At 48.1% G+C, this 23,637-nt stretch overlaps 1 protein-coding gene across 3 annotated transcripts in view; it reads left to right on the forward strand.

The window, feature by feature from the left end:
* Window positions 1-951: 951 nt before the first annotated feature.
* The window catches only part of LOC140388106 (solute carrier organic anion transporter family member 1C1-like), a 105,600-nt gene continuing 82,914 nt past the window's right edge, over window positions 952-23,637 (forward strand). Inside the window, exons 1-2 of one of the 3 annotated variants that reach the window (XM_072471759.1) lie at window positions 952-1,234; window positions 2,316-2,473. In XM_072471759.1, coding sequence (XP_072327860.1) covers window positions 2,393-2,473 — 81 coding nt within the window. In that variant the 5' untranslated portion in view covers window positions 952-1,234; window positions 2,316-2,392. Of the gene's footprint in view, window positions 1,235-1,665; window positions 2,204-2,315; window positions 2,474-23,637 lie in introns of those variants that run through there. The other 2 variants (XM_072471761.1, XM_072471760.1) reach the window with 2 other exon arrangements.

The raw sequence follows: 23,637 nt of genomic DNA on the forward strand, positions 1-23,637 counted from the left end.
CGTGGATTACCCCCGGGACACAGTCCTCGATCCTCGTGTCCAGCACTTTTGCTAGCAACTTTGCATCCACATTGAGGAGCGAGATCGGCCTGTACGATCCATGACTGAACCCTGTAAATTTAAAACTTTTAGAAAACTATTATATTAAAAACAAATCAACTAAGTTCCTGCCCTTTCTAAAACAATAACTTACAATTCATTCTAGTTTGAAAAATATCCACCAAGACTTTCTAACCAGTCAGCGGCTCTCTTTGTAAACTCTCGGCTCCCCGCACGCTTTTTGAGGTCAGGTAGGAAATGAAAGGAGCCCCTCACTCTCTCCTCACCGAACCCCCTCAGTCACAACTCCCACTTTAGCTCTCTAATGCATCCCAAAGTCAGCATTCCAGTGCAAACCAAGTGCAAATTTTGACGTCTCCAGTCAAACTTATTACCTCCGCAATGTAAAATCCCATAAAATCCCTCGTGTAGAAAGAGACTATTCTGCCCATCAAGTCTATATCAGCCCACTGAAAGAGCACCTACCTAGGTCCACTCCCCTGTCCTATCCTCGTAACCCCACCTAACCTGCGCTTATTTGGATACAAAGGTGCAATTTAGCGTGGCCAATCCACCTAACTTGCACATCTTTGGACTGTGGGAAGAAGCCATATCAATGTGTTTCATCAACATTTACCATTAAGTATACCTTAATTTGCAAAAATCAAGTACCAGCAAATCAACCGGCATCCAATTGAGAACCAACATTTACAGTTTTAATGGCTGCGGGGGATAAATATCCCGCCAGAATCAGATGTAATGTAATTGTTCAGTGGCTAGATTAATCTCTTCCTGGTTCTCATCCAGCTTCGTGCTGTCATGGTTCTGCCAGAATGGGCATTTAAATTTCCATGTGCACCCGAGAGGAAGCTGAACAACTTGACTTCATTATTCGCAAGACCTACCTTTAATTGGGTCATGAGGAATTGCAACGGGACACTTGCAGCGTGGAGGGATTTTGAAGCGTGTGCAAGACAATCCACAGTCCGAATTGGAAGATAGCAGCAGAAAGTGCTGGAAATACCGGCAGCATCTGTGGAGAGAGAAACAGAATTAACGTTGACATCCCAGTATGGATGATCTGTTTTTTAAAAAAATCGATTGACGTGCGTGGATGGATTGAGATTAAAGAGGCGTGTGTACTCATTTTCAATGTCCTCAGGACATCCCGCATGTACTTAAAAGCGACACTGGGGTGAGTTGCATCAATTCGATGTTTATTTAAATTGCACTTTCATGTAAATGCATTTCCCACACATTACATCGTGGGTCCTTCTGATCCCTAATAGTTAATTTCACATTGTGTCATTCCGTTTTGTTTTGCTGTTGACCACACTCGCTTGAAAGTTTTTTTTTTTAAGTGTTAATTTGGTAGTAATTTTCTGGGCATTTAAACAGTTCGGAATACAAATGCAATCTGACAGCAGCACCATCAGAGACACAGGACAAGGGGAGAGGCACTGAAAGAGGGGAAAATTGCGGAAATCCTGTACCCAATCGTTATTTTTTTGTTTATTTCTTGGCAATGGGCCGGGGTTCTTGTCGCTGGCTTATTAATGTTTAAAACTCCCTGCGATATTTCGTTGCAACATTTGAGACCGTTCTGATCTAAGACTGGCGGGGAAATGTCCTGGAACTCCCAAATCATGAAATACTGTTGCAGTTAACCCCAACGCGCGCACATAATCTGGCTGAATACTTGGCAATGTAACGTTGCGTTTTAATTACTTCTTTACAAATCGAGTGAAAGACCCATTGTGTTCAGGGATCAGTTTAAGAAGAGAAAGCCTTGTCACATGCCCACTTTTTAATATTATCAGAGGAAAAGCACTGCTGTGCTTTCTGGAGATGCCTTATGGTTTTTTGATCTCTGCTTGGATTCTTCCCCCTCGGTTTTCCCTCTCCCAGCGAGAGATCATGGATAGGTCTTTAGATCCAAACCAGTGTCAGCCCTGAGAATGGCTCTCAAAGTTACATCCGGCCATAGCTGACTTCCCACCTCGTTCTGGGAAGAGTTAACCTCAGAATGTGGGCTTCAGGAGTTAAGGTAAGAGGGGGTTGATGTGTTGATCATTAATGACAATTTGGGGTTGGGATTCAGGCTGGTGGAGGATCACACACAAAAAAAACTCTTCAGCCTCTCTCTCTCTCATCAGGATTTCAAGTAAGACCACTTCTCGATCGCTCAAAAGTTAGCTCGAATCATTTCTCGCTATTTGTTTTTCTAACCCACCTCGTTTACTTTTTGTTGCTATTTGCCTCGATTGCATTTATAGAAATTACTCCTCCAGCAGCGAACACTTTGCACCTCTCGCAGGGGTTGTGTGGATAACACGCCGCTTCCAGCTTCACAATGGAAAATCCACAAGAGCAAAATGTGGCTCCGAGGATTGAGTTCCCGCCCGTAAAACAGAAACGATTTAATAACGTGAAGGTACGAGAACATTGAATTCACTGTCAAAGTCTTTGGACTTCAGCTGTTAGAACAAGCCAAGAGACAGGTCAGGTGCCATAATAGCTACCGTTTTATACAATGCTACAAACATATACATATGTGTATACATGTGTGTGTGTGTATATGAATGTGTATACATATATGTGCGGGGATATATAGATATATATAGATATATATATATGTAGAAAACACGTGTGTATTTATCTATCTGTATGTTTTTCTAACCAGTAGCTGACATTTGAGTTAGGTGTGTGTTTTGCTGAATCAGTTACTACATTCCCTTTTTCTAGTTTGCTCAGTGTTAAAGTTCAGCACTTGCATAACCAAAGCAAAATGTGTTTGCATTGGGTTCTTCCTGAGCAAGAATAAATCGGACATCCAGTGATCATTGAATGTGGCAACACAAACTCCATTGAACTCCTTCCAACTATTCCGAGTTCGATCGGGGTAATCATACAGCACAGGGAGAGGCCATTCGCTCCATCATGTCTGTGCTTGTGCATTTTCAAACCTGATTGTACTGTAGATATCTTTTTGGTATCTTAATTCAACCATGCAAATCCATGCAGAAGGATTAATAAAATGCCATTCATTATTTTGGACAACCTCGGTGATAGTGTGACATAGCAATTCTGGAGTTCTCTTTCTCGCGGTAGGGGTCCTGGTAAGTGGGGTGAATGGGGAGGACTGTGGTGCCTTTGCCATTGCTGCCCTAGGAACCATTCAGTAGGGAAAAGAGTTGTCTGAAGAGCGCCTGCTGGAGGGCAGCTAGGGTTTACCTGGCAGTTTCCCAACATGGTGAAGGACCACCCTTCTTCCTCTTTCCCCCTCCTATCCCCATAGCTGGTAAATGCCAGCAACTGCAGGAATGGACTCTTAACTGGCCACTTAAGCTGCTCAGCAGGCTTTTGAGTTGAAGGGTCACCCTTCAACTTCACCCTTCAACTTCCACGTTAACTGTCTATATGGACTTCAGTAAGGCCTTTGACAGGGTCCCTCATGGTAGACTAGTACAAAAGGTGAAGTCACACGGGATCAGGGGTGAGCTGGCAAGGTGGATACAGAACAGGCTAGGTCATAGAAGGCAGAGAGTAGCAATGGAAGGATGCTTTTCTAATTGGAGGGCTGTGACCAGTGGTGTTCCACAGGGGTCAGTGCTGGGACCTTTGCTGTTTGTAGTATATATAAATGATTTGGAGGAAAATGTAACTGGTCTGATTAGTAGGTTTGCAGACGACACAAAGGTTGGTGGAATTGCGGATAGCGATGAGGACTGTCAGAGGATACAGCAGGATTTAGATTGTTTGGAGACTTGGGCGGAGAGATGGCAGATGGAGTTTAATCCGGACAAATGTGAGGTAATGCATTTTGGAAGGTCTAATGCAGGTAGGGAATATACAGTGAATGGTAGAACCCTCAAGAGTATTGAAAGTCAGAGAGATCTAGGAGTACAGGTCCACAGGTCATTGAAAGGGGCAACACAGGTGGAGAAGGTAGTCAAGAAGGCATACAGCATGCTTGCCTTCATTGGCCGGGGCATTGAGTATAAGAATTGGCAAGTCATGTTGCAGCTGTATAGAACCTTAGTTAGGCCACACTTGGAGTACAGTGTTCAATTCTGGTCGCCACACTACCAGAAGGATGTGGCGGCTTTAGGTGCAGAAGAGATTTACCAGAATGTTGCCTGGTATGGAGGGCATTAGCTATGAGGAGCGGTTGAATAAACTTGGTTTGTTCTCACTGGAACTAAAGGAGATTGAGGGGCAACCTGATAGAGGTCTAGAAAATTATGAGGGGCATAGACAGAGTGGATAGTCAGAGGCTTTTCCCTAGGGTAGAATGGTCAATTACTAGGGGGCATAGGTTTAAGGTGCGAGGGGCAAGGTTTAGAGTAGATGTACGAGGCAAGTTTTTTACGCAGAGGGTAGTGGGTGCCTGGAACTCACTACCGGAGGAGGTGGTGGAAGCAGGGACGATAGTGACATTTAAGGGGCATCTTGACAAATACATGAATAGGATGGGAATAGAGGGATACGGACCCAGGAAGTGTAGAAGATTGTAGTTTAGTCGGGCAGCATGGTCGGCACGGGCTTGGAGGGCTGAAGGGCATGTTCCTGTGCTGTACATTTCTTTGTTCTTGTCCAGGTGTCCTGGCATTGGAATACAACAGGGGCCCTACCCCCTCCTTCCTTTGCCAGTTTACAGCCCCCACCGCCCTCCCCACCTCCCAGCCCTCCCCACCTCCCAGCTCAACTCCAGATGCTGGTAAAATTCAGCCTGAGAAGCTTTGTATGCAAGCGCATTGTCACCACAATTTCTAAGTTCTGATGTTGGGGACAATTTGGTAGGTATGATGTACGTGAGCAGCTCACTTGGCTGGACTGCTGGTTTGGGATACAGAGCAAGACCTGCAGCATGGGTTTAATTCCCGTACCGGCTGAGGTTATTCATGAAGCCTTCTCAACCTTGCCCCCCTCGCCTGAGGTGTGGTGACCCTCAGGTTAAATCACCACCTGTCAGCTCTCCCCTTCAAAGGGGAAAACAGCCTATGGACATCTGGGTCGATTGCAACTTGATTTTTTACTCGTGAACGTGTGGCAAAACGAACAAGAATTTGCAGGATTGGGGCGAGACTCTCTGTTTCTGAGACTAAGTGTTGGCGCCAACACAGAATTCGTGGACTTTCATGACAGCAAAACTGGCGCTGCACCTGGACCGATTCTACTACTGTTAAGAGGCCAGCACCGGCGCCAGAGGAACACAATCGATTCCAATGAGAAATGGTGCTGGATTCACCAGATTTGCAATTGACACTCAGGAGGCTGACACGCTGCAGCCGCATATACACACTTCACTCCCCACACACACCATCCCAGCCAACAAGGTGGCAGCAAGGAGAGCGGCCCCAAGGATTGGGGACGCAGAGCTCGAGACCCTCTTAGAGGAGAGGAGGATGATCCTGTACCCTTGCCCAGGAAGGAGGCTGCCAGTCATCTCCGTTCGCCATGCCTGGGCGCAGGTGGTAGAGGTAGTCCGTGGGCAATGTCATCCGGATGGCCAGCAGTGCCGGAAGAAACTTCACGACCTCCTCAGGGCGGCCAGGGTGAGTAGGCAGCACTGTGCCCCTGGCACCAACCTCTGTCCCATACACCTGTAACCCTACCCTCTCTCTCCCCTCCCCCCACCTGGAGGAGGGCGGGCGAACACCCACCATACACCATATGTCGGTACCCAAAACAGCTACCATGGCTGGGTGCCCTGACCGCTGAGGCCACCAGCTACCCACCTCCTGGGCTACATGTGTCGGACTGCCTAACACTGTCGTTGTCTGTTTCCCCCCCCCCCCCCCCCCCCCCGCCACCCAGGAGAAGGCTGCGCACAATCACCGTGAGTGGGAGAAGGAGGAGGGGGACCACCGGACCTGCGGCCCCTCACTGGACGTGGCTGGCAGCCCAGAGAAAAGGGAGGGCGCCGAGGTCTAGTTCAGCCATGGGCGAGGAAGTGAGACCCTGCTTAGCTGCGGGTCCCCATGACACGTGTGTTAACACCACCCCACTCCACCCTCACACCCACACCACCCACAGCACCCTCCCCCTACAGCAGCCCCACACCACCTTCACCGCTGTGGTGATATGCATATGCATAGCAATGTTCATGGTTGTCCATATGACCTCCAACCAGCAGGTGGCGATAGAGATTCACCTTGTGACTCCAGAGATCTGGCAGTGGGAGGAAGTCACACTTGGGGACAGTCGCATTAAAAGTAGCTAATTTTCCATTGTGGACATGGAATGCGAGTCCATCATAGGAGCGGAGATGTATGAGGCACTGAACCTAGTTTAGCGGCTGTACATTCCAGACAGCGCTGCAACAGAGGATCATTGCAGCTGGCAATGAGATGAAGTGGAGCAGTAAGCCGATGAGATACAAGCAAAAGTCAAGGTGGAGGGAGATAAACCAGATCGAGGAGTCAAAAGGAATTCCAAAATTCTGGATACATCTTTGTGCAGACCTCCAACAAAGGACAAAGCATGTATCGTTATATGATAATCTTTATTAGTGTCACAAGTAGGCTTACATTAAGACTGCAATGAAGTTACTGTGAAAAGCCCCTAGTCGCCACATTCTGGTGCCTGTTCGGGTACACAGAGGGAGAATTACGACTTTCCAATTCACCTAACAGCACGTCTTTCAGGACTTGAGGGAGGAAACCATAGCACCCGGAGGGAACCCATGCAGACATGGGGAGAATGTGCAGACTCCACACAGACAGTGACCCAAGCCGGGAATCGAACCTGGTGGCAGGATGACCCGGTGTTGCTGCCAATCCAGGGCCCAGGTGTGGCAGGTATGTATCACGGAGGGAGTTGCAGGCAAGGAGTGGCTGGGGGTAGTGAAGGGGTATTGGGGTGGCATGTGGTGTCCATGCCCCTGGCCAGACAGCCCCCACCCATCCCCTCCAGTCGGTGAACCAAGAGGTGATCAGAGCGTCCATGTGTGTTAGCCCCTACTCCCCCGCATCCTCCTCATTGGACGAGGACTGGTGTTCCACCTCCTCCTCCAGCACATCGCCCCTTTGCTGTGCGATGTTGTAGAGGATGCAGCAGGCTGCCACAAAGCAGGTGATCCCCTCAGCGTCATACTGGAGGGCCCCCCAGAGCAGTCCAAGCACCTCAACCACATCTTAGGAAGATGAAGCATCACCCAATCACACCCTTGGTCACAGTATTAGCGTTGTTGTAGCGGATCTCCACCTCGGCCTGTGGCCCGGGTGGGTGTCATGAGCCACTACCTCCGTGAGTAATCCCTAGCGCCCAGGAGCCAACCCCTCCACCAGCCGGGGGGGGCTCATCTCAAAAACATGTTGGCACGGTAACACAGTGGTTAGCACAGTTGTTTCAGAGCTCCAGGGTCCCAGGTTCGATTCCTGGCTTGGGTCACTGTACAGAGTTGTACATTCTCCCCATGTATGCATGGGTTTCCTCCCACAGTCCAAAGATGAGCAGGTTAGGTGAATTGACCATACTAAATTGCCCTTGGTTAGATGGGGTTGCTGAGTTACAGGGATAGGGTGGAGGTGTGGGCTTAAGTAGGGTGTTCTTTCCAAGAGCCGGTTCAAACTCAATGGGCCGAATGGCCTCCTTCTGCACTTATGATTCTATGATGTCAGGAATCATCGAGTGTGCCAGGATGAAGATGTCATGCACACTGCCTGGGTTTTGGGCGCAGAGATGAATGATGCACATCTGATGGTCACATATCAGCTGCACGTTCATTGAGTGGTACCCCTTTCGGTTTGTCTAGAGCGACCTGTTATATGCAGGTGCTCGCAGGGGGACATGCATCCTGGACCTGTAGCATGTCAGCAATGGTGGCAAACCCTGCCGCCCGAACAGCCTGGTGCGCTCAGCCCACATTGAAGTGGATGTATTGAGCCGCTTGGGAATATTGGGCCTCCGTGACAGCACAGATTCACCTGTGCACCAAGATCTATGAGGTCCCAGGTACGTTCCCACTCGGCACTTAGAAGGACCCCGTGGCGTAAAGGTTTAGGCTGACCGTCACCTTGACGGTTACCGGAAGCGGGTGTCCTCCCCCATACCCTTGCGGTGCCAGGTGTGCTATCATCTGGCAGATATGTCGCACTGGCAGATATGTCGCACTGTCTCTCGGCTCAGCCGGAGTCTTCGACGATATGCCCGGTCCGGCAGGTCCTCGGAAGACAGGCACTGCGGTACATGCAAGACCTCATGCGGTGCCTCCTTGGCACCTCCGCCTCATTGGCCTGTTGGGCGGCTAGTTCTCCATCCTTGGTGGCTACCTCCTGTCCCTCTGCTGCTGCTGCTCACTCCTCTGCAGCCCGCTCCGTTGTTGCAGCCTCCTCCTCCTCGAGCAGCTCCAGCTAACGGCTGCAGAGACTAGCAGGAAGGCCACCATTGCTGGTTGAATTCCAACATCCATCGTCTACAGGGGGTGAAAGGCCGACATGTTAGCATGGTGCGTATCCCATTCTGAAACCAGGTCCACTGGACTACATGTTGACCCCGATTGGTATTGCAGAATCTGCTCCCAAACTCCTGGCCCCATTGATGGCCGGCACCGTGGCGGCCTCTGGTCCTGGAGCCCACTCCTGACACCAGGGGCACCGTTGGTTGGCACTTGCCCTCACCGTGAATATGCGCGCGGCCCTCATAGGGGCTACAGTGGACGTTGCCCTGGATGGGCCACCGGCGTATGGCGGCCGGGTTGGGGGGGGGGGGTGGAGGGGGGGTGTGAGGGTGGCGGGGTGGGGTACCCATACGGCCGGTGTCACTCTGCAGAACCAGTGGCCAAGGTGGGTAATCAGTGAGGTGTGCAGCAAGATGGCTGCCTTGCAGTCAAGTTAATGGCTGTCCATGCTGGGGCACTGCCCCAGTCCTGTGGGGGGGGTCACCCCGGCCATTCGACCTGTTCCCCGTCACCGCCCCTCCTGCCCCAATCCTGGCGAGCCCTCCCCCAACCGAGTCAGCGTGGCCAATGTCTGTCCTGGCAGCCTATGGTCGCGCCTCTCTGTGTCCCACCTCCTCTCTCTCCCCCCTCATCAGCCATGACGCCGGTTTCAATGTTTTTAAAAGTACAAGAGAGCTGCGCCATCGGGAACTCGGGCCATCGGAGGCGGACAATCGCGGAGGCCCCGGAGTGTACCGGGTCAGGCCCGTTAATGATATGCCAATGATGTTTATTGTACATGCATCCGTTGTCGAGGTGACGGAGAATTGCGATTCGGTGTCAAATCGGCAGCCACCATGCTTTTGGCATCAGAACCTATTCTCCACCCAATCATGTTACCCAATTTCAGCATCAGCCAACGGAGAATCCTGCCAATGGCATTTCAGCAATGGATTCAATATTGAGCCACACTGGCATTAGTATGAACTGGCACCATCCCTGGGATGGCATTAATTTGGGATTTCAATTGGAATGAATATATTCAAATTACTGTTTAAGTGGAATCTTTTTTAGTGACACCAAGTGCATTTTGGGGAGGAGAGATATTGTCACTAGACTCGTAATCTAGAGACTGGAGGTAATGCTCTGGGGACCCTGATTTGAATCCCACCAGGGTTGATGGTGAAATTTGAATTCAGTAACAGAAAATCTGGAATTAGAAAGTCTAATGATGACCATGAAACCATTGTCGATTGTTGTAAAATCTCATCTGGTTCACTAATTTCCTTTAGGAAGGAAATCTGCCGTCCTAACCCGGTCTGGCCAACATGTGACTCCAGATCCACAGCAATGTGGTTGACTCTTAAATGCCTTCAGTTCAAGGGCAATTAGGGATGGGCAAAAAATGCTCTCCCAGCCAGCGATGCCCACATCCCCTGAACAAACATTTAAAAGAATTACAACTATGGTTGTAAATGAAGTATGATGCAAGTTAATTGGAGATCTTGCGTTGCTCGTTTCAGGATCTTCAATCTGAATACAAAGACTCTAAAGCAGATTGAACAGTCTTTTTTTCTCATTTGAGAAGTTAGGCATGCTATGGTATCTCTCCCTTGATGTGTTGATATTCCACTCTGTGAAAGAGTCACCTGGGAGCGTGTTCTGGGAATGAGCACCCCTTCCCAGTGGTTATACTTTGGATCTTGTTAGCTCTTGTGGTAGAATTTTCCCAGGAAAAATATTTAAATTCATTGCAAATTATTGGAAAGAAAAAAGTCATATATAGTTTCAGGAACCTCTTGGACACTACCTCTGCCTCGTTTGACTTGTCCCAGTCAGAAATTCTTGCTAGGGAACACTGGTGTTGAGATTCTTCCCGAGTGCAGAAAGTCTTATTGGAAGGCAATATGAGAATTCCTAAACTAGGGAAGCTCATCAGCTAGCTTTCCCTGGCATGAGTTCTGGGCCTTGACTCTGGGTTCACACAACTTTAGCTTTATGGAAATCAACTTGTACCAATTGCTATCTTCTGTCGCAGAGATGATTCACATTTTAGTTTAAAGAATTTGCATTTGAGGGCGGCACGGTGGCGCAGTGGTTAGCACTGCTGCCTCACGGCGCCGAGGACCCGGATTTGATCGCGGCCCGGGTCATTGTCCATGTAGAGTTTGCACATTCTCCCCATGTCTGCGTGGGTCTCACCCCCAACCCAAAGATGTGCAGGGTAGGTGAATTGGCTACGCCCTTTTAATTGGGAAAAAAATAATTGGGTACTCTAAATTTATTTTTAAATAAATAAATAAAGAATTTGCATTTGTACCTTTTTAACCATGAAGAAAACATGGACTAATAAATGATGGGACTTTTCAACATATCAAAATAGTAAAAGTGTTGTGATTTAAAAAAAAAAAAAAAAAATGCTCAAAAATTAAAACCCCACTGCCTGTAATGACTGATCCAAGTTGTGTTGTTCAAAATATTTAGTTTATTTCCCATCACTCTATGTCCACCTGGGTCATGATCAGTGTTGAACATATGTATAATAACATCCAACCGTCCCTTGTATCTTGTATATCACAGCATTTGCACTTCTAACCATGCAACCTTATGATAAAGGCAAGGTTACCCAGATGAAAAACCCCTGCCCAATTTGCGAGGCAAATACCTTCGCACTGATGACTCGTTCTGGAATCTCCCACAAGAGGAAATGTCCTCTCTGCATCCATCTTATCAAAACCTCTCAGCATTTTACATGCTTCAATCAAGTTGCCTCTTACTCCAGCAATACATGCTTAGCCTGTCTAATCTTTCTCCATAAGCCAACCCCCCATTCCAGATACTAATCTAGTAAACCTTCTCTGAACTACTTCTAACACATTTATATCCTTCCCTCAACAAGGAGATCAATATTGTACATCGTACTCTAGAGGTTTGTTTGTTTTTGATGCCCCTCACAATAAACAGTAACATTCGATAAGCTTTCCTGATTATCTGCTGTACCTGCATACTAACTTTTGCAATTCATACACTAGGCCACCCAGATCCCTCTGAATCTGAGCCCTGCTGTTTCACTGTTTAGGTGGTATGTTCTTTTATTCTTCCTGCCAAACTGGGCTATTTCTCATTTACTCACATTATACTCCATTTGCCAGAACTTTGCCCACTCTCCTAACCTACCTATATTTTTTTGTAGCTCCGAATGTCCCCTTCACAACTTACTTTCCTACTTAGCCATGTCATCAGCAAGTTCCGCAAGCATACCTTCAGTCCCTTCATCTAAGTCATTAAATAAATTGTAACGGTTGAGGCCCCAACACTGATCCTTGTGGTATACACCCATTACATCTTGCCAACCAAAAAATGACCCAATTATGCCTACCCTCTGTTTCTTACCATGCCCATATGTTACCCCCTACACCATGAGCTTTTAGTTTTTGCAATAACCTTTGATTTGGCACCTTAGCACATGCGTTCTGGGTATCCAAGTATAGTACATCCACCAGTTCCCCTTTATCCACAGCATACATTACTTCTTCAAAGAACTCCAATAAATTAGATACACATGATTTCCCTTTCACAAAGCCATGTCATCTCTGCTTGATTGTCTTGAATTTTTACAAGTGTTCTGCTACAACAAGCTTAATAAAAGCTTCTAACATTTTCCCTATGACGGATGTTACACTAACTGGCCTGTAGTTTTCAGCTTTCTGTCTTCCCCCGCTTTTGAATAAAGGGGTTACATTTGCTATCTTCCAGTTTAATGGAACTTTACCCAAATCTAGGGAATTTTGGAAAATTTTTCTTTATAAATTTAGAATACCCAATTAATTTTTTCCAATTAAGGGACAATTTGACGTGGCCAATCCACCTACCCTGCACATCTTTGGGTTTTGGGGCGAAACTCATGCAAACACGGGGAGAATATGCAAACTCCACACAGACAGTCACCCAGAGCCGGGATGGAACCTGGGTCGCACTGTGTCACTGTGCTGCCCGAATTTTGGAAAATTAAAACCAACACATCAACAATCTCATTGGCCACTTTTTTAAAGACTTAAGTCCATTAGGAATGAAAATGTCAGCCCACAGTTCCAAGATTTGCCCAGTACCACTTCCCTGGTGATTGTAATTTCCTTGAATTCCTCCTTTCCTTCCATTTCCTGACTATATAGCTATTTCTGGGATGTAACTTTTCTCCCCTATAGTGAAGACAATTGCAAAATATCGGATCAATTCAGCTGTCATGTCTTTATTTTCCATTATTAATCCCACAGGCTCACTGTCTATAGGATCAATGTACACTTTCTTAACTATTTTTCAAACATCGAAAGAAACCCTTGATATCTGTCTTTATATTTCTAGCTAGTTTTTCCTCATACTCTAATATTTCCTTCCTTATCAATCTTTTAATCATTCTTGGCAGTTTCTAATCTACTGACTTAGTCATAGAGTCATAAACTTTACAGTGCAGAAGGAGGCCATTTGGCCCATCGAGTCTGCACCAGCCCTTGGAAAGAGCACCCTATTCAAGCCCTCGCCTCCACCCTATCCAGGAAAAACCAATAACCCCACTTAACCTTTTTGGACATGAAGGGAAATTCAGCATGGCCAATGCACCTAACTGCCACAGCTTTGGACTATGGAAGGAAACCGTAGCACCCAGAGGAAACCCACGCAAACACGGGAGAACATGCAGACTCTGCACAGACAGTGAACCAAACCGGGAATCAAACATGGGACCCTGGAGCTGTGAAGCAACTGTGCTACCGTGCTGCCCATATCTTTGCACAATTAAATGCTTTTTCATTTTCTGTTTGATGCTGTCTTTAACTTTTTCAGTTAACCACTGGCAGCGGTTAACTATTTTTAGTCGAGCACTGCAGATAGCCTTGATGAATATCGGAAGTGCATGAACAAAGCAAAAAAGGAATACAAAGAGAGAGCATGAACAAAGATTAGCAAGTAAAGTTTTTTAAAAAACCATTGTAGCGGGATCCACTTTTGCCTCCACCCCCCTGGGCTTTTACCAGGCTTGGCACCCCGTCGTCCAAGCCCCACCACTGCCCGGGTGATCCTCTCGCTCTCCGGTGGATTCGCTACCACCTGCGCCTGCTTCACCTAAGCAGCGCCCCCAAGAGAGAGAGGAAAGGAAAACCTCTGCCCACCTGTACCTGGCAGCCTTTCCTGAGTGAGCGGGTTCGAATCGCCCAGGGATTTCCCTCCGTTCTCGACACCGGATTTATGGTAAGGAGTATATTAATAGAGTGACTTGGCTAGAGCTCGAAGGTGAGGGATTGAAGGAATTGAGACAGACTCCAATTCCAAAATCCAAACACATATATATTTATTAATTGCCAAGATCAACCACCACCAAATACAGAAAACACACAATTATCTTATACTTTAATGACTATTACTATGGAAGGAATACTATCACAGCACAACGTAAAACTTACACAATTTTAGCAATCTTTTAAAAGACAAACTAGGAGCATGCACCCCCTTTTCCCCAAAGCCTCAACCACTATACTAGTCCCGGGAGCTACGCAAGCTGCTGCGGGATACTTACAATCCAAGGCTGATGTTGTAGGAGCAGAGAGTTCAGCATGAGCAGAAGATCCTAAGAGATCGAATGGCCGTTTGACCACCCATTTTATAGTCCAAAATCCAAGTTTTTTTTTGCTCCAGTCCAGCTTCTTTTGTGTGAGCATGTCAGTTAGCATTTCCAAGTTCACGCAGGTCCCGCCCCTTCTCCTGATAGGTCCAGGTAGCCAGCTCCAGTCTCCGGGCAGTTTCCCTCCAGGGTAAACTGCTTCCTGCCTGCTCCATTGTCCTGGGAGATCGCAGTCTTCCACACCTCGTTAAGAAGATGGGATTTTCGAGTCTGCCATTCGCTCGAGATTGCTGCCATTATGACCTGATTATGCTGATGAGTTTTTCAGCTCTGATGGAGACAAGGTCATTATCATGTGTAAGGAGTTCTTACCAACACATTGTTTCTTGGCTGGGGGAGTTTCAGGGCTATTAGCATTTCCATTGTGCCTTTTGCTGATCCAATTAGTGCTGACTGTCTACTGATGAGTTGTAAGTCCAGGGGGGGTTGCTGCAAACATTCCTTTCACACTCACAGACAGCCCTGCAAGCCAAGCTTGCTGGGAAAATTTGGTCAAGAAAGGTGTCCATTTTACAGTTTCTGAGATTAAAGTCCGGTTTCGCAGTTCAAGGGGACCAGGGGTTGCCCGAGATTCTTACAATTAGCAAGTAAAGTTTTTTTAAAAAACAAAGATGTTTTACCAATTAATGGTATAAGATTAGTTCGGGAAAAAGTGGGGCCTGTCAGAGGTGGAGAAGGGAGCTGTGTATCGATGCAGAGGCTGTGGGAAGTGTTTTAAATGAATATTTTGTCTCCATGTTTGCAAAGGAAATGGATGATGCAGATATAGTAGTCTAGCAGGAGCACTCAACAAGAGAGGAAATATTCGAAGGGTTGGAATCCTTGAAAGTTGATAAGTCCCTAGGGCCAGATGGATTGTTTCTGAGGTGACAAAAGGAGGCCAGGGTGGAGATAGCAGATTCTCTGAGGATGATTTTCCAATCCTCACTGGACACCAAGGTGGTACCACAAAACTGGAAAAATGCAAATGAGGTTCCATGTTTAAAAAGGGATCAAAGGAAATGCCAAACAATTATAGGCCAGTTAATGTACATCGGTGGTGGACAAATTAATGGAATCAATTCTGAGAAATAGGATTTTTTTTTAAATATATTTTTATTCTCCTGTTTCACATTTTCTCCCAAATTTACACCCACTAACAATAAACAATAATAATCACTACGAATGCAATGTCAATCCCCATATCAATAACAACAATCCCATTCTCCCACCAAACTGCATGTTAACATAAACAAATAACAAAAAGGAATCAGGAATCCTCCATAGTCACCATTAACACATACAGTCCGTACCCCTCTCCCCTAATGTTCGATGTAATCCAATTCTCGAAAGTGCATAATGAATAATGCCCATGAATTGTAGAACCCCTCCGTCCTTCCCCTCAGTTCAAATTTGACCTTCTGGCGAGTCAGAAATTCCAGCAGGTCCCCCCGCCATGCCAGGGCACAGGGTGGAGAGGTTGATTCTATGAGGCGAAGGCTACAACATCTGCCTCCGTGCCCGTTTCCAACCCCGGCTGGTCCGACACCTCTAATATGGCCTCCCGAGGGCCCGGGTCCAACTTCACGTGCACCACTTTATAGATTACCCTAAAAACCTCCTTCCAGTAATCCTCCAGCTTTCGACAGGACCAAAACATATGAACGTGGTTGCATGCCCCCCCACACCCCGCAGCGCTCACACACATCTTCTACCCCCTCAAAGAGCCGGCTTATCCTCGCCCTTGTGAGGTGCTGTAAGCCACCTTCAGTTGTATCAGCCCCAACCTCACACACGAGGTGGAGGCTTTCACCCTCTGGAGCAGCTCACACCAGAACCCCTCCTCCATACCCACTCCCAGCTCCTCCTCACACTTTGCCTTGATCCCATCCAGCAGTGCCTTCTCCTCTTACAAAATAGCCCCGTAAACCACCGACACTAGCCCCTTCTCCAGTCCCTCTGTTGTCAGCACCTCCTCCAGCAATGTGGAGGCCTGCTCTACCGGGAAGCTCTGTATCTCCTTTCTGGAAAAGTCTCAAACCTGTATGTGTCTAAATATTTCCCCTTGCTCCAGCCCATACTTCGCTCCCAGCTCTTTCGATCCTGCAAACCGACCCCCAAGAAACAAATCCTTTAGTGTGCTAATTCCTTTCTCCTCCCATCTCCGAAAATCTCCACTGCCCTGGCTCAAACCTTTGGTTTCCCCGAATCGGCATTTCTCTTGACCCTGCCCCCAACCCGAAGTGCTGGCGAAATGGAGAAATAGGATTAACTGTCACGTAGAAAGGCATGGACTAGTCAGGAATGGACAGCAAGGATTTGTTAAAGGAAGGTTTTGCCTCAGAAATTTGTTTGAAACCTTTGTAGAAGTAACAAGAAAGGTCGATGAAGGTAGTGCAGTGGATGTTGTGTATATGGATTTTAGCAAGGCGTTTGACAAAGTACCACACAGCAGATTGATCAAAAAAGTAAAAGCCCATGGATACAGAGAAATGTAGCAAACTAGATAAAAGTTGGCTTAGTAGCAGGCAAAGGACGATGCCTGCCCTTGCAAATGGAACATTGTTCAAGTGGTGTTCCACAGGGCTCGGGTGTTGGTTTGTGTTACATATCAACAATTTGGACTTGAACATGGGACACCACCAAAACCCCTTCCTCCTCCCCCTCCTTAATGTTCAATGGCAACCAATTCTCAGAAGTGCATAATAAACAGCCCCCATGAGTTGTGACACCCTTCCTTCATACTTGTGACAGTAAAAGGTTATTATTATTATTCATCCCCTTCAGCTCTGAGACTTCACCTTCCCGAGAGTCAAAGAAATTCAAGTAGTTCCTTCCCCTACCACCCCCGACCAAGTCATGTCACAGGATGGAGAAGCTAACCTCCACCCCAACAGGACCCGCCTCCGGCCAATTAGCGAGGTTAACAACCTTTGCCCCTGCACCTGCCTGCCGCCCGAGCCGGTCCGACCCCCTGAAAATGGCTTCTAGAGACCCTGGTTCCAAGTTCACGAGCACTACCCCCGAGATGACCATGAAAAGCCTCCCTCCAACAAACCCCTCACATTCCATGTAACTATCCTAACCGGGGTCTCTCAACGCTGCTCCCCCCCCCCCCCCTACTCCTATCCACCATCCTCATAACTCCAGGCCATGCCCACTGGGCTTGGCCCGCCTGGTCCCATTGTTACCTTCGAGCCGCCCCCCCACCACCTCCCAGAATTCTCCCATCCACTTCCTCTCAACACCTCACCCAGTATTGGTCCCCTCCCCCAACTTTTCACACCTTCTAGGCTCATTGAAACCTGTTCTATCAGGCTCTGAGGGCCGCAGCCCCTCTCCTCAACACACTCCCATTCACTGGGCAGTTTGAGCTAGCCAGTGTGGAGGCCCTTGCCCAGGACCCACTCCCCTCTAATCCCCAACCCCCTGCCTGGTCCCAGGAAAACAAATAAATCTCTTTCAACACACAACCCCAGTATAAACACACAAACCCCAAAGAACCATCATTGCAAAAGAAAATCTCAACTCTTACCTTGTCCAAATAGGCAACGTCAACTCATTTAGCACATATAACATGCAGTGAAAAAGAGAGCTACATACACTCCTCCACACCCCCTACCCTAAATCCAAGAGCAATCTCAGTCCCATTTCTCACTTCGGCCCTAGTCCTTCTGCCTTCACAAACACCTCTGCCGCTTCCAGGGTCTTTGGAGTTGTAGGTCACCCTCAACTTAGCTGGGTACAATACGCCGAACCACACCCTGCTGTTATACTGTGCCGTATTCACTCGACCGAAAGCCGCCCGCTTCCTCGCCAACTCTACAGTAAAGTTCTCGTATATACGTGCTCCAGCCCACTGCACCTCCCGCTTCTGCTTTGCCCAACACAGGACCACATCTCCTACACCAGAGTTTGAGCCGTACAGTCGTCTCTCTAATTTTATGTACCTTATGCCAATTTGCATGTGGCTCCAGTAATAATCCAGAGATTATTACCCTTGAGGTTCTATTTTTTTAAGTTAGTGCTGAGCTCCTCATACCTTCTATGCAGAGACTCTTTCCTTGTTTCACCTATATTGTTGGTACTTGAAATGAATGAAATGAAAATCACTTATTGTCACAAGTAGGCTTCAATGAAGTTACTGTGAAAAGCCCTTAGTCGCCACATTCCGGCGCCTGTTCGGGGAGGCTGTTATGGGAATTGAACCATGCTGCTGGCCTGCCTTGGTCTGCTTTAAAAGCCAGCGATTTAGCCCTGTGTGCTAAACCAGCCCCAGAGATAGAGATATGGGGTGGGATTCTCCAATAATGTTATTATCATAGTTATTATTATACAATTTACAGTGCAAAAGGAGGCCATTCGGCCCATCGAGTCTGCACCGGCTCTTGGAAAGAGTACCCTATCCAAGGTCAACACCTCCACCCTATCCCAATAACCTAGTAACTCCACCCAACACTAAGGGCAATTTATCATGGCCAATCCACCTAACCTGCACATCTTTGGACTGTGGGAGGAAACCGGAGCACCCGGAGGAAACCCACGCACTCACGGGGAGGACGTGCAGACTCCGCACAGACAGTGACCCAAGCCGGAATCGAACCTGGGACCCTGGAGCTGTGAAGCAATTGTGCTATCCACAATGCTACCGTGCTGCTACCGGCTATGTCCCCACGCCGGCGTGAAAAGCGGCGCCAACCACTCCGGCGTCAACGGTCGCCGATAATGGGGAATGCTCCACTTCCTAGTGGTCCCCTCGGCTCCTTTCGGCGTGAAAAGGCCCGCACGAGTTCCAGCATGCATGGAACGGCCGGTGTATTTCCGCGCATGTACGCTACGGCCGGCGTATTTCCGCGCATGCGCAGGGATTCTCTTCTCCGCACCGGCCCCCAGGCAATATGGTGGAGTCCTACAGGGGCCCGGCATGGAGTAAAATAGGCCCCCATGGGAACCAGCCCGTCCGCTGATCGGTAGGCCCCGATTGCGGGCCAGGCCACCATGGGGGCCCCCCCCCACCCACCCCTCCCCCCACCCCCTCCAGGACGGCCCCCGCAGACACACCTCCCAGGTCCCGCCGTGTGGGAGGTGAGTAACCCACGCCGGCGGGACTCGGCCAAACCCATCGGCCACTCGGCCCATCGGGGCCTGAAGCATTGCCGAGGGGGGGCCGCTGTCAACGGCCCCTGACCGGCACGGCGGGAATCCCACGGCCGCCGGAGAATGGGGAAGCCGGCGTTGGGGCGGCGGGTTCTCGCACCCCCCCCGGAGATTCTCCGACCTGGCGCCGCGTCAGAGAATCCCGGCCATAGAGCGAGAAGGTGCAAGAGTAGGTCATTCGAACCCTCAAACCTGTTCCGTCATTCAAGATGATCATGGTTGAATGTCTATCTCATAGCCATACTCCAAAGCTCTCTCCATACCATTTTATGCCTTTAGAGTCTCGAAGTCTATCTATTTTCCTCTTAAGTATATTCAATAACTCAGCCTCCACAGCCTTCCGTGGAAGAAAATTCTGCAGATTCACCACCCTCTGAGTGAATAGGTTTCTCTCAGTCCTGAATGGCCTGTTTCTGTAACCATTGGTTCTATACCACCCAGCCAGAGGAAACAACATTCCCACTTCAGTCAACCAGCCCTGACAGAATATTATACTTTTCAATGAGATCCCCATCTTTCGGGACTTGTGGGAGGAAACCAGAGCACCCAGAGGAATCACACACAGACACGGGGAGAACATGCAGACTCCGCAAAGACAGTGATCCAAGCTGGGAATCGAACCTGGGACCCTGGCGCTGTGAAGCCATAGTGCTAACTGTTTTGTTACCTGTAAGGCAGGTAATCTGTGCTACTCAACTCCGTTACAGTAGAGGCTTTGGAAGAAGGCTTGAAGTCGTCCAGAAGTTTTACAGAATGTTTATTGAACAACACAACTTAAATAACTGCCTGAGTTCTTACTTTAAGAACTGTACTAGTAGAAAGGTTACAACTTTTCTGTACATTACAACGAGGCCTGACCACACTAGCAGCCCTGAGCTAAATCTCTGCCTCTGTTCTCCTCACAGTCTAATCCACCCAACAGGCCAGAGGGCAGCTTGCTTCCCCTTTTATACATGCCAGTGCTGGCCCCTAGTGGTCTTTCCATTACCAATCAGCCCCTTCTGTACATACCCAAGTAAAGATCACTACATCCCCCTTTTTCACTTTTTTTTTTCATAGTTGCAGAGCTGTAACTAAAAAAATCAAACACTGTTAGTTTCGTGCACAAATACAGAACAGAGAGCAATGATTGTATCAGTTCATGTTCACAAGTTCAGAAGGTTGGGTGCACGTCTGATTCGGCTAGACCTCCTGAGTGGGCATGGAGACCCAGAGGTTTTCATGTCCATTCGGGCACCCACTGCTGGAGTCCCAGGATGTCGCATGATAGCATCCTGCAGACCTAATGTTGGAAATACAGGTTGATGAGGTGGAACCTTCAGCAGGTCTCGCCGATTGCGTCGAAGCAGTATTCCATCATCAGACTTCACAACATACGATCGTGGCGATACTTGGCGGAGCACCATTACCATGTTAGACCAACCTCCACCAGGGTGTCGCAATCTAACCATGTCGTTGATCGCTAACGGATGCAGCACTTTCGCATGCCGGTCATAGTGCTGCTTTTGTCCGTGACGTTGGTGACGCATCTTGTCCAGGACTGGCGCGTGATCTGGATTGGCGAAGTGTAACGCCGGTAGCGTTGTCGTCACATCTTGATTGAAGAGCATTTGAGCCGGTGACAGCCCAGAGCTCAAAGGCGATGAACAGTATGACAATAGAGCCAAGTGTATGTCGGAATTCGAGTCAGTGGCCTTGCTGATCAGTTGCTTAATAATGTGGACACCTTTCTCCACCCTGCCATTCGATTGAGGAAAGTGTGGACTTGACGTCACGTGCTTGAAGTTGTATTTTTTTGAGAATTCCAACCACTCCCAGCTTGTAAAGCAAGGACCATTGTCGGACATGACCGTCTGTGGGATGCCATGCCTCGAGGAGGTTTCCTTGCAGGCTTTGATAACTGATGCCAATGTGAGATCCGGGAGTTTCATTACCTCTGGAAAGTTGGAGTAATAATCTATGAGAAGAACATAGTGTCAACCCATGGAATGAAACAAGTCAATGCCAACTTTGTCCCACGGTGACCTAGCCATCTCATGCTGCTGGAGTGGCTCCTTGCATTGTGCCGGTCGATATTTTTGGCACGTGTCACATGTGAGCACCATGTTTGTTATGTCCTCGTTTATCCCAGGCCAGTACACAGATTGCCTTGCTCTTCTTTTGCACTTCTCGACACCAAGATGCCCTTCATGAATCCTGTGGAGCATGTTCCCCCGGAGCGCCAGAGGAATGACGATTCTGTCATTTTGCAGTATGATGCCATCCACCATGGACAGTTCAGTTTGGACGTTTTGGAACTGTGGGCACCGCCTTCTTGGCCAGCCATGCTGAACATTGTGCATGACCTGGAGCAGGGTTGCATCTTCTTGTGTCACCTGACTAATTTGCTGCAGCCTCTCGTCCGTTGCTGGGAGTGTCTCCCTGCACCACTGCATGAGCTTCCACAGCGTTAATGGAAGCTGGAGACGGACTGTCAGCATCAATGGCTCGGGATAAGGTGTCAGCTATTATTAGGTCCTTCCCACGAGTGTAGACCAGTGTGAAGTCGTATCTCCGCAACTTCATCATCATGCGTTGCAGGCACGACGTCATGTCATTGAGATTTTTGTTGATAATGTTGACCAGTGGCCTATGATCAGTCTCCACTAGAAATGTGGGAAGAACATACACATAGTGATGGAATTTTGTTATACCCATGATCAATCCCAGTCACTCCTTCTCTACCTGTGCATACCTGCACTCCATGGTGGTCATCGCTCGAGAAGCGTAAGCCACTGGGACCCAGTCCGACTGGTCATTCTGTTGAAGTAGCACCGCACCAATTCCATGTTGACTGGCGTCGGTGGAGATCTTTGTGGATTTTGCCAGGTCAAAGAATACCAGCGTTGGAGCTGCCATCAATTGGTGCTTCAGATCCACCCACTCGTTTTGGTGGCGTGGAGTCCAGTCAAACTCCGTGTCCTTCCTTATCACTTGTCGTAATGCCGTCGTCCGTGCTGCTAGGTTCGATATGAACTTGCCTAGGAAGTTGATGAATCCAAGAAACCTGAGCACCGCTTCCTCGTCACGTGGCCTCTGCATGTTCTGAATTGCTGCAATCTTCTCAGCGTCTGGCTTCACTCCATGCTCTGATATCGTTTCACCCAGGAAGGTCAGAGACGAATGTGCAAAATGTTGCTAACTTTTGGTTGATTCAATTGGCTCTGTTTTATAACCTTTGCTCTAGAGTCGCCAGGTATCTTTATGATACCACCACGAGGTTCAAGTTCAAGTAATGATCAATAACTCAACACACCAATTAGTAAGATTCAAATCAAAGCACATTTATTATACACAGTAAATCACTACTCATGCATAAACTCTACTTTCTAGACTATTTCTATAACTAACAGGCCTATACTTAGCTTCAGACTGGCCCACCAGGTCAGGGGAACAAATGGCCTTTCGTTCAGGTCCTGAGTCTGAGGGATTCAAAGCTGGTAAGGACTGGTAGCTAGGAGCGCCTATCTCGTAGCGAGTGTTGACTTGAGACTTACTTTTTTGGAGGCCGCTGGACAGTTCACTCTCAGGGGTTGGTTCGCGTTGCTGAGTGACCCTGTCAAGAAGGACAATTTGAACTTGGGAGCTTTGCTTTATAGTCCCCAGGGGTTTCCCGCCCTTCGGGGTGGACCCCTTACCTGGTTTCAAATAATTGGACTTTGTTCCAATCACTTGGTTCGATTTCTCCAATGCTGGAGCGGTTCCCTGATTGTTGGGCGGTCTTTAAGTGTCCGTTAACCTCTTTTGTGTTGGCTCCTGCTGGCACCGAGGAGTCTGGCTTGGCTTTGTTTACCTGAAAATGTTTCTATTGTTCCCGGGGATCGCTCATTAATATGTAGATGGCTGCTACATTACTATGCAGATGGCTGCTGGTTTCAGTGCTGTCTGGTTCCTTACAGGTCTTAATACACGTGAATTCTGTATTTGCTAGTCTTTGCCCGTGTTGGCTTAATTTCCCTTCAGCCTTTGCGGTTCTCCATTTTAAGTCGGGAAGTGGCTACAAAAGGTGCACGTGGCTTGGTTGAACTTCGACCCAAATTGGTGGATTCTTTGGAAGACTTGTTTTAACCGAGCAATGTGGTCTTCCTCTGTCGTTGACCATATTATGATGTCATCAACATATACACGGACGCCTTCAGTGCCCTCCGTCATCTGCTCCATAATTCTGTGAAATATTTTGGATGCAGAGATAATCTCGAAAGGCATACAATTATAGCAGTATCGTCCAAACGGTGTATTGAAGGTACACAGCAGTCGGCTGGAATCATCAAGCTGCATCTGCCAGAAGCTTTGTGAGGGATCAAGTTTGGTGAATATGCGAGCCTTCGCCATTTCGCTCGTTATCTCCTCTCGCTTGGGGATAGGG

The sequence above is a fragment of the Scyliorhinus torazame genome, chromosome 13, assembly GCF_047496885.1.
Source record: "Scyliorhinus torazame isolate Kashiwa2021f chromosome 13, sScyTor2.1, whole genome shotgun sequence".
Lineage (NCBI taxonomy): Eukaryota > Metazoa > Chordata > Chondrichthyes > Carcharhiniformes > Scyliorhinidae > Scyliorhinus > Scyliorhinus torazame.